The 12,348-nt window shown below is 34.8% G+C and overlaps 1 protein-coding gene across 5 annotated transcripts in view; it reads right to left on the bottom strand.

The window, feature by feature from the left end:
• The window catches only part of RGS12 (regulator of G protein signaling 12), an 87,451-nt gene that overhangs the window by 17,024 nt on the left and 58,079 nt on the right, over window positions 1-12,348 (bottom strand). For all 5 annotated transcript variants that reach the window (XM_055714475.1, XM_055714459.1, XM_055714463.1 and 2 more), the window contains 7 exons: window positions 9,224-9,403; window positions 7,778-7,931; window positions 6,477-6,553; window positions 4,699-4,899; window positions 3,640-3,713; window positions 1,338-1,464; window positions 295-391 (listed from right to left, as the gene is read on the bottom strand). In XM_055714475.1, coding sequence (XP_055570450.1) covers window positions 295-391; window positions 1,338-1,464; window positions 3,640-3,713; window positions 4,699-4,899; window positions 6,477-6,553; window positions 7,778-7,931; window positions 9,224-9,403 — 910 coding nt within the window. The remainder of the gene's footprint in view (window positions 1-294; window positions 392-1,337; window positions 1,465-3,639; window positions 3,714-4,698; window positions 4,900-6,476; window positions 6,554-7,777; window positions 7,932-9,223; window positions 9,404-12,348) is intronic.

The following is a 12,348-nucleotide window of genomic DNA, read 5'->3' as shown; positions in this document are numbered from 1 at the left end:
CTATGTCCCTATATGTGCATGGGTATTTACAGCTGACTGCAAGTAAAATATTCAGATATTACTAGTGCAAAATTTCTTACAGCTACAGAAAAGTACTTGCTATCAACAGATCAAATTAATCTCCAATCTTGAGAAATGGCATGCCTTTTTAGGTAAAAAGAATATATGCTACGTATGACATATCTAAATTTAATCACATTTACCTCACCTTTTCATCAACAGAAGAAACCAATCGAAGTCAGGGTTTATGAAACTGACTTGACATCATAAATAAAAGCTTTTATGCCAACTTACCTCTACCCTTCGTTGGCTCTTTTTCATCTAGAACAACCCGCTGACCGTCCAGATTAGATATGGGGACACCAAGATCAAGTGGTTCTTGCTCACCACTCTAAAGTCGGACCACAGTTTGTATATAATAGAGAAAAAGCTGTTTTCAGAACAAATTTAAGCAGTCTGACATTTTTAGAAAGAAAATGAGCAAAGCATTTTTGTTTCAGTGTAGTCTCAATATATCTTCCCTCTAAAAAAAAAATGTTTATTCCATTTGTGTAAAACTACCTTGATTACAATGAGTGTAACCCATTTATGTGATAAGAACAGTATTTGGGGGAAAGATGATATAAGGAGATAAAATAATCCAATTTGCAAGCATTCACAAATATTCCAGGACCATTAGAGTGTATGTTCAGCAAATCATATTTTTCAGACAAAACCTGAAATTATTTTGCATCCTAAACTGGTTGTAATTTGTTAATTTTGTAATTTCATTAAATGAAGTTATCTTTATACCAATAGTTATTCTAAAAACATGGACTGGTTCAGCCAAGATGGTATACATTCTAGAAATACCACAAAAGTAACCTTCCATTCCTTGATATTCCATTGCAATAGAATACAGAAAATGCTAGCCAAGTGTTTAGTAGTAGAGAAGTTAAATCAGTCTGCTTCCACATAAATTTTCTGTAAGGGGATTTGAAGTAACTTTAATGATTCCCAGGGTACTGGAACAATAATAGCTTTACCTAATCCAAATCAACTTTCCCTGGGTAATAATGGGAAAAGTTGAGCTCTGGAAGAAGCTAAGTTCAGGCTCTATTATTTAGGATGTTGGATTTATTCTGAAGGAGAATATGAAACAGATGTCAACTAAAGCTTTCAAGTACTTACAATTAAGTGTAATGGTTATGAATACTATGCATTTCAATCTCGACACATAGTCTATAAATACAGATTTTAATGCCTAATTATAATAATAAGAATAATTTCATGGACTATCACATGATCTTCTCCAGACAAAAAATATTGCAGTTTGAATTACATCAAAAGATACTTACTAGTCTTGCCACAAGTTCGTTAAGATTTAAACCATATTTTGCAACCACAGGCCTTAAGACCTCTGTTACTGGTTTGGTGGGTTTAGCCTTCAAACCAACTGATCGATTGATTGGAACAAGATCCAGCCTGAAATATATCAATTGTAACATTAAGTATGAAATATTCCAATAAAAAAAATGTACAAAATATATAACATCGAATCTAGAGCAAAGTTATACTAGATTACTAGTATTGTAGTTATACTAGCTAGTGACCTTGAAACTTCACTAGCACCAATGCATCCTAACCTGAATATATACAGCACTTCTAATACAAATATAACTTCCACTGTTTCACATGCAACGTAATTGCATGGTGATCCTCAGACCAATTAGATATGTTCCATAGCACTTTCACCTTTGCAGTGAGATTGCTCTGACCATTTTGGTCCAGGGGTGCTTCCAAAGTGACTTCATGTCTGTACTATAGCCTTGGATGCAGGAAAAGTATTTCTTCCCACATCCACAGGAGAGACTTACAATGTCCTATTCAATTACTTGAGATGGGCTTGGACAGGAATTTTTATTTTTAAGCATAGGAACAAAGACAATGGAATTCCAGATGAGGGTAACTTCTAGCTAGATGCCACCATATCACAAAAAATTGCTGTAAGAGAAGCTTATATGCAAAAGCTGTTAAAGTAATTCAGCTGGAATTTAAAGACAGCTCTCTTCACAGTATATTATGCAATTTTATATAATTTCATCACAGCAAAAAAATAATGAAATAAGAAAAAAAAATATAAACCCCAAAGAACTATTGTATGTATGCCTACTTCCCTGCACAGAACTGTGCCTAGTTTGGGGTTTTTTTTTAAATGCTCTTCATCTATGCATGGATTCCTCCGTAACAGCCACGTTTGACTATAATGGCACTATAGTATGATAACAACAGCAGGCTTATTACTAACAAAGCTATAGAAGAAATGCACATTATAAAAAAAATAAATTAAAATTATTAGTGATTTTGCCAGTCACAATCAAATGTCAACACCACCTTCTCTCTCACACAAAAGTCATAGAATCATAGAATGATTTGGGTTGCAAAGGACCTTAAATACGATCTAGTTCCAACCCCCCTGCCATGGGGTATTACTCGCATTACTTAAAAGATGTTTAGTCTTACTGACTTTTCCCTTTCTCAAGAAACCTGAATAACTGAAACTTTGCCTTTCCTATTTTCTTTGAACACAACAGCTACTAAAGAGAAATGATCAGTTTTACTCATTAACCAGTATTTGACACAAAGTGGCAGACATTCAGGTAACCAAGTATATCAACATAGTATTTGCCTTATGTCTAAAAATATTACAAATATTTCAGTGATTTTGCTTACACAGGGTCTACCCACAGCAGGAAATAGTGTAGAACATTTCTACATTTTAATTAACACACAAGTAACATATGGTACTGCCTGCTTAAAGTTCCTTCTTGATTTGGAAACTCTACAAACTCACACCTAATAAAAGACTGCTGAACCTCAATTTAAAAATTGAATATGCTATACCATATTCATTAAAGTACCCCTTAAATAGAAACTAGCCCTGCTTCCTAAAGAAAAGTAATATAAAGCCAAAACGAAGCATGCCTGACAAAAGTTTTATTCACTTCAAAAGCGCAACTCAATAATGTAATGCAAGCATTCTAATTCATGACTTTTCCCTGAAATAACTATTTCAGGAGTTTTCATAGCACTAGTTTGGATTTTTAGAATCCAACATTTTTACATTAAACATTAAAACATTTTCTGGCATTTTGGAAAAAATAGAAGCAGGCTATTTTGAAAAAAACTGTATACTATACAATAATATTATGTAATACTGAATATATAATATACCGATTTATATTGTACCCATATTAATAATAATATAACATTGACTCATTTAAGATTCAGAGTTATAAATCTATACTCACATGAATTTATATTTATACTATTAGTCTTACTGTAATCTGCCAGTTAGGCACACAATTACAGATGTAACTGAATGGGAACATTTAATCAATAAATACATCATTTAATCTTTAATTTAAGTAACAACGAATAGGAACCTTAGATCCCCTTATGTTGGATTCTGGATTACATACTATGATGTTGCATTGCATGGCTAACTGGATTTTTTACTGGATTCAGACAAGTTCGTTTCTGCATTAACTACTGTTTTGCTGCACAGGTAACTGACAATATACTTTAGTGCACTTACAAAAAGTAAAATAGAAAATGGGGTGCAGAATGCCAGAGGAAGATAGTATTTTTGACTCTTACCGAAATAAAGTGCGTTTTTCTAAACGTAGGTCCCGAGACTCCAGGATGCTACTGTCTTGGTGCAATACAAGTGGCTGCAGAACATGTCAGGAACAAAAGAACAGAGAGCAAATTAATTTAAAATATGTAAAAAAGAATGGCTTCATGGTTAAAAAAGATTCTCAGATACTTCAGAAAATTATTCATTAGGTTTTATGCATCCTACTGGATATCCATTTGCATTATTCAACATTATTAAAGTATATTTTATTTTGGCTAGTTGTGAGACAATGACCGAACTTCAGCTTCCACTGGAGTCAGCAGGTATTCAGAAACTCAGTGTTTTAAAACAAGTCTAGGTCCTTCAACTTAAAATAAATTATTACATACAATGATGCATTAGAAAATACGGCAAGTTAACAATCTTTAAAATATGTAAAAAACCAGGCACATAACTATGCAAATGTGTTCATTTTTGTCACTGTATTTATCTAGATTGATAATAAGCACAAGTTTATGACAATAAATGTTTCACATCCACAGTATCTCCTTGAATAAGTTGAGTTCCAACTCCTGCTGGAATAAGAGCCATCAGCACCACCACCACCCGCCTACACAGACTGCTGTCTTGGGAATTTTCCTCAATATTAAAACATGTACCTTCATTCTAACATGAATCAATCTCATTCATCTTTGAAGAACTGAATGTCATTATGTTTGTTTACTTTAATGAAGTACCACCTGCTACAACACATTTGTTTTCATTGTGGATACTTACCATTAAGCACAAGCTAACCATTGCCCTGGAAAAACTACATGGACTAGACACCTAAATTAACTTATTTTATAAGAAAATCCTTGTCATAAGCTCTCTTCTACTTTCTGTAATGTAGATACCACAACCACCCACAGTAGTGTACCAGTTCTAGTTTCACTAAAATACTCCTTCAATTAACTATACTGCCAATGTGAAACTACAGATAGAACTAGGAGATATGTACTACTATTGAGAGAACGCAACTTCTTATTAGTAAAATAAGTAAGAAAAGGCTTTAAAAAAGGCACAGGAATATGCAATACCTTATCACCTCCAACTAAAAAAAGGTCCACTGCAGCTATGTTAATGCCATGTTTCTCGCAGAGCCCTGATAGCACCTCTTTGATAGAGAATCCAGATTTAACAGCCATTTTGCTGGATGAACCATCCGGAAGGTTTATACAGCAATATTTGGAGGATTTCTCTTTATCTGGTACAAATGCAGGTAATCTTGAGGCTTCCGACTTGACAGGAAAAAGAAAGAAAAGTCAGTATCCAACGGGGGAATCAGGAATACGCAGAAAATTTCAGACTCTGTACAAATCAAACCAAGCCAAGAAGCATACTTTCTACCATCTTTACATTTTAGAAATACTTCCAAATATAAAAATATCAGATACATTTAAATCCTGGAAAAAAATAAAGATAACAGCACTGCACAAATCTAAATTTACTTCAATAACAGATGAAGTTTTAGACAAGTGAGTGTGTAAAACAAGTTACAAGATTCTCAAACTGTAGAACAGAACTCCTAATCAAAAAGTGTAAAGTAGTAAATAAAATCTTACTAAATTTCCAAATAGTTGTCTATACTCAATAATGACCTGCTGATGTAAAAATTACCATTGACACATTATGAATCAACACTTATGTGATAAGGAACACCTTTAACCATCAAGTCCCTCAACAAAATTCCCTCTTTTAACATATTCTGAATGCTACATATACAAATACACCACAGCATTAACTATTATCCTAAAGTAACAACAGAATAGTAACACTACTACGAAATATCAAAAATTTAACAAAAAGCTCACTTATAACTTTGAAGGACCCTACAAAAATACTGTTTGCAACAGCCTTTCAGGGTATTCGTTGTGCTTTTTCTCTTTTAACTTGTTGGTTCTCACAGCAACTTTCTGACTTAATCATTTGGAATGGGAGAGAAACAGAAATAAACACCACTTTGCCAAGCTTGTTTCCCTACCCAATATTTGTAGTGTAGGCAAAATTCCATAGTTGCTAGAAATCTAGCCCACTCAAGGGATATCAAGACTACAAAAAACTTTTAAAAATTTCTTTTTTTATAATATACCTCCATATCAACATAGTTAAAATAAATTTAAAGAATTGCATTTATATTCAATTATTAATACTGTTTTAGTTTTGCATTTTATTAATTTTACACTGAAGGTAGAACTTGATGGTTAGAAATCAGTGTCTTCACTGACTATTTTCCTACACACTATGACAAAATCACAGTGTTCACAATGAAATTCTCTACCTCTCTTTTCTCAGTTTTTTAGGAGCAGAGTTAAATCATAATGACAAGAAGAAAAACTCACAACTTTAAAAAGAAACGAAGAGGAAAGCATGACAAGACAGTAGTACCACGGAAATCAGCCTAACGCAACATGCATACAGGTCAAGCAGAGGGAAAGCTTTAACATGTCATTGTTCAGAACAGAATCTCCAAGCACTGGTAAGTGGAAAAGGCTGTTTATGAAGAGCTACAGTAGCTCCCTTTGAAAGGCAAACTTTTATTCTGGAAGTTTACTGGTGCCTGAAATTAAGACAGACAAGATGCAAAGGATATCCTTCTGTTACAAGGACAAAATAAGGAGCAACATATGAACACAACCACTACTATATTTCTAGTATTCTAAAATTGCTTAACATTACATCTTGCCTGCTAACCGTATCACCTAAAGATCCTTTCTTAAACTGTTACTTTGAACAGGTTACTTCACACTACTTCAAAAATTAGTAACTCAGTTTTCACTCCTTCCCCACTTCTTCGTTATGAAGAGCTGGCCATTACCAAGTCAAGACTAGCGGTTGATGACATGGAGCCTTGTGATTCCCGTCTGTATGATAATCCATTGGACTGAATAGAATCTGTTTGTGGAAAGAATCAGCAATCAGTAAAAAGGCTTATTTTGATTATTTATTATGATACAGAAAGCTTTCAAGTATTAGCTCCTCTAGTCAGAAAAATAATTTCTTTCATTAAAGGAAAAAACACCAAATTTTCATCTGTGCACTGAAGCATGGAAATCAAAACAATATTTGTCAAGTTATTCTTGGTTATGTAACCACTGAATAACCCCACTTGCTTGTATATTTAAAAAAAATGAACCTAACCCCCTTTTTTTAACATTAAAATGTTTTAAAAAATTTAAAAATATTCTACCTCTTTTGATATTTTGAAGGGAGTTAAGTATTTTTAAAAGTGCAAGTATGGTGTTAACTAAAATCTAGAGTCATTACTAGTCACTTTTCAGAAGACTAAGTCTATAATCTTAGCAAATGCCTCTGATGTCTTTTCACATATGACTATAATGAGAACACGTAAACTATTCATATGATTAAAGATACTGTGTGGGTCTGGGCCTTTACTAGAAAATAGAGAAGAGGAAACCACAGTAAGAATAAGGTCCAAATTTCGCACTTCAGTGGAATTTCTCTATTATTTTTAACCCAATGGAATGAGTTAATACAAAACTTTCATCTCCTCCTTTACAGACCATGTACAGCTGCTTTCATAGGGGAACTCGAACTCTCAAAACTAGTTAACAAAACAGCAGATTACAAGGGTTTTCACAACTCTGACTTTTTTTAACTTTAGTTAGGAAAGGTGGAAACAGGTAGCGAGTGTGTTCAAAAGTGAACATACCTGTATGGTACTAATAAAAGAAAGAAAGCTAGGATAATGCAGATGAAGGAATCTTTAAATAACTGTAACCATAGCACTACTTGCATGTACAGCTCCTGAACTTTTCGTAAAGAGTTGAAAGTATCTTACTGTAAAAATAGTAGTGCTCTGCTTGAGAAAGCAATTGCCAGCACAAAGAAATGCATAGTCTACTGAAAAGCAGCAAAAAAACCTCTTGGAAGTCAATAAAACCAAATTTAATTTTTTTCATACTTTTATCTATCTATTTGTACATCTTCTTCCACAAAACTTCCAGTAACACTAGCCATGCTATGGCCTTCTGACTTGACAGTTTCATCTCCCTCTGTCACACCTAAGGATGCACTTAGATACAAACTAAACATAATGAGATTAGTCACATCTATTGCTGAAACAACTTGGAAACAAAGTGGAATGTGATTACTCACCGTTTGGATAATCACCATTTTCTCTTCTCTTCTGTGATTTTCCCAAACTCTTACTTCTTGACCATGAGAAAAATGTTCCCCTTTTCTTTTTCTCAGTGTCCTCCTCTCCTGACTCTTCATTTAAAGATCTTCCTGACTTTGATTTACCACTTAACTATCACCAAAACACAATTAAATCTTTGGTTGGATCACAGTTGTAAATATATTACCTAAAATAACCCCACACACACTTCTTCCCACCACCCCACCACCCCCTCCCTCCCCCCCCCCCCCCCCCCCCCCAAAAAAAAGTGTGACGGCCAGGTTAGCTCTCTTCCTTACCCAACTCATAAGTGTATATGACAGCATCCCCCTCAGTAACAGTCAAAACCAAAAAAAACCCGCCCCAACCCAGTTGAAACCAAAACAATATACATGGATGGAAATGTGCTGCTTGGTAGGGCATACAAAACAGTAGCTGGAAACAAGCCACGCAGAGCTCCTGCAAATATGAACGAACTCTCGACAGCTCGCCAGTAATGCCTAAGTTAATGTGGAAAGGTCATTTGCCTTGCTTTTAAAACACAGAATTTCATTTCGGTATTTCAGGTATTTTTCCTAGGCTAGTCTTGAACATAAACTGCATTTAAAAGACAATGACAAAGTATTGCTTAACATTTACAAGTATAATCAATTTATTAGTGCTGAAGAATACAAACATCGGGAATGTTTGGCATTAAACTAAACTTGCTTTTAACAAGCTAGTATTCACGTTAGATTATTAGAATATTCCTTAAAATAGTTCCTAGTCATAAAAATACATAATAGCATATAGGCTAATGTGTAGTGATTGACAAGAAAAATGCAAAGTTATAATTTACCCATACAGTTACATAATACTATGGTGGTATTATCTACATGAAGAAAAAAATAAACTCTAAATAATGTTAGAAGATCAGTAAGACTACTGGTCTAATATTTAAGCAATTGTTATCTGTTTTACAAAGAATTATCTTAGCTCAGAAGCAGATAAGAAATTTAAAAAACATCCTCTGCAAAGATGAGTTAAATTAGATTAAGCCTTCTCCAATAACTTTTGATAAAATTTCTGTTCTCAACAGTCATTAGAAGTATCACAACTTAATTCCAATATTAAATCAAAACAAATTTCTGAGCTGATGCATTGAAATTATCCTCATTTTTTATTTTTACACATATATTGAACAACAAATATTTAAAATTATATTCAGGAAGTCAATAGCTAGAAATCTGACTCAAAGGTATGGATTAAAAAAATTATTATTTTCCTAAGTACAGAAAGATTTGGTAATTATATTTGTCAGCATCACAAAATATACATTCTAACTGGTTTTTATGTATTATCTTTGATCTTCTAAAGAACTTGAAAAACACTGTTTAAGAACACAGTTTTAAGATAACTTTAGTTTAGTTAGTTTTAAAACTAACCTTTTTCGGTGTTGAGATATTGGACTTCTCTGAACTGATACTGTGTTTAGAAGTGGGGCTGCTGGGAACACGCTGAGGATCAGGAAGAGGACGACCTTCTACTTCAGCTAAGATGCATTCTTGGTAAAGGGGGGACTTGAGAAAGCGAGTATAGCTATCAAACTTCATCAAGTTAAATATCTGAAATTAAAATGCAACAGATAATGGTTACGTAAGCTTAAATAACACATTAAGAGAATGAAGCTATTTTGCAACAGCCAACTCCCACAGCATTTAGGATATTAACCTGTAAACAGCAGTATGTGTGAGTTCATTTAGACCTGGTTAAATATACTGCACCAATTTAAAGTGAAACCTAATTTGATTTATTCCCTTTGTACAGGTACAGAAAAATGCTATGATTTGTGCAAAGCACATGAGAAGCCGAGATGCTGTGGGGTCTTGACACCACCATCCTCATAGCCATCTTTTATTGCATTTATGCCTTTGTACATTCTATGCAAAGAGCATAGCAAGCTAGACATTTTAAACATTTTTTTTAAAGATTAGTACATCAGCACTGTATGTGACAGGATTAAGTTACACAAGGGGGTTGTGAGGTAGCCATGTACAAGAGATGTTTGTCATCTAAAGCTCAGGAATACGATATAATCGCAATATGCAAGAGTATATAATGATACAAGATACACAAGGTTAATTACTGATGCATGCAGGAGCAGAGTCCTTTACAATATTATGCAATGTTCACAAGCCCAATCATACAGAAAAAGCAGAGCAGTATCTTTGGAAGACTCAATAACTAAGGTGCTGTAAAATCAAGACCTCGAACAAGAACAGTTTACGTAAAATGGTTGCTCTAGGCAAGACCAACATTTATCTTCAGCTACATAGGAAGGAACCACCTCTATACCAGTCCTGAAGCAAATGTCTGCAGCTAAGTTAGCCAAAGCAAAATTTATGAAAGGAAGAGAAGTTCTTTCTTAAATGCTAAAAAACGTTTGAATTTCTTATTCCATTTTTGCAAACCTGTAGTTTTAAGTGAATCCATACTTCTACCTTTTTATCTTCTCCAGAGATTCACTTGACCTGAAAAAACAGTATGAGTTCCTTCTTCTTTGGACATGACAAACTCCCTACGAGTGAAGGAAGATATGCACTACCCAACCCGTTATGGCATTCCCAATAGTCTTCAGGGAAGTGTGTTACTAAGCCACAGTGGCCCAGCTGCAGGTGGAAATAATCTTTCAGATTGTGCAGAGACACCCTCTCAACAAGTATTAGTCCAAAACTTTTCTGACAGCAAGATAATACAGAGAGAACTTGATCCTGCAGTGTCACACAGAAACCTAATTCAAACTGAGAGCTGCCTTCACATTCTTGCCTTCCCCCCCATATATTTCCATTCTCGCTCAGATGCTACCTGGCGTGTTTGCTGGGCCTTCTAATGCACTGTTTTCTGCATAGTAAAATATGGGGAAAAAAAACACGTTGTAGGGTTAGTTTTGCCAGACTAATGTGCTGAAACAGCTCAGCACAAAATCTGAGGTGCCCTTAAAGCAGTGTCAAAGAGACAATCAAGTGTCAAAGATTTCCCACTTGAAAAACTGCTCACAAAGGGAAATATCTCAGGCTATGCAAAATAAATCCTTCTCTGACTACAGGTACGCTGTCAAAATTCAAAAAGGCAACTAGTTTCAGAACACACTTAAGTCTTCAGGTCAAGGTTTAACAAATTGAGTACATACAACGCACATAGCTGTGAAACATTTTTTGAGTTCTGTTGAGCCCAAAGAATAATACTGTGGTGTATGGCCAAGACAGCATAAAATATGGAGAAGCAATTGCAAGAAATCAAAGTGCCTCAATCTCAAGGACTCACAGATGCACTGCTGATACAAGGTTATTGGGGGAAAATGGTTAAGCACAGTCTGCAAACACCAACACAGATGCAAAACTCAAGCTAACTGAAAACCACAAAATACTTCACCAGTCCTTGAAGTTTTTAAGAAAAAGAAACTTACAGAGGTTACACTCCTCAAATAATCACGGTATTTTAAACTAAATGCAATTTGTGCCCTCAAAATACAAAACACAATTCTACACCACAGCTAACACTAATACCTTAAATTTACTACAGTTTCAGGATGAAAAACAAAGCTTTCAGAGTTGTCTCCTCTCACAGAATCTAAGACCAAAAGAAGCTAAAATTGTTATTCTATGCTAGGTAGGAAGAATAAAGGAAAATATTGCAGAGAACTAAAAGACATAAGAAGAGTTACTGCAGACATGAAGCCTGTAGATTAAATGTACTTAATATAGCAAAAACATTCCAAACTCTTAACTTTGCTGGACAGAGTGATGATAGCTTAACTAATTTACCTTGAGCTGATCATCATCTGCCCTACTATGCTGCTAGCCCACACAACATCCCCGATTTCCTATATTTAGCATTATTATCATATTAATTTACAAATGTTAATGCCTTCTGCTTATTTGGAAAAAAACTAGCCGATGCTATTTCTCATTCTTACAAATGAGAAAGAAACACCTCTTATAAAAACATAATTTGAACTTTACACATAAACAAGGGTAGAAAACCTTTCATCTATTTACACAACTCTACATGAAGTAGATGCTATTTTGTTCTTGTTTTAGTATCTTCAAGTGACCTACACTGCCTTGCATCCAGAAACACTCAAAATGCTTGTTCCTATTCTACTGTAAGAAACAGTGAAATCCTAACTAGGTATTTTGGCTGCATCCACACTGTCACATTACAACACCTCTAACACCAGGCTCAAGGACAAATTTTTGAGCCCACGGACAGAAAGCAACTTTCAGCAGCATTCCCAACAGGCAGTGCTTGAGAGATAACAGCCTCAGCAATGCTTTCCAAGATACTTGACCTTGGGTACACACACTTCTGCAACTCGACTGCAGCCTTACAGCAACACTCCCTATTCCCCAGCAACATATAACACTTATCTGATGACCACCGGAGATCAGCACCCACGCACTCTTATGTTCAGCACTGAAATCTAAAAGACCTTGTGAAAGACCACAAATGCAGAGCCTTCACAATATTAACATGGTGTCACCAGCATGAGCTGAAGTTTGAAAGTCTA

This window comes from Falco cherrug, chromosome 1 (assembly GCF_023634085.1).
Source record: "Falco cherrug isolate bFalChe1 chromosome 1, bFalChe1.pri, whole genome shotgun sequence".
NCBI classification, from domain to species: Eukaryota; Metazoa; Chordata; class Aves; order Falconiformes; family Falconidae; genus Falco; species Falco cherrug.
Note: the sequence above shows the minus strand (reverse complement) of the source record. Positions and strands in the feature narration are given on the sequence as shown.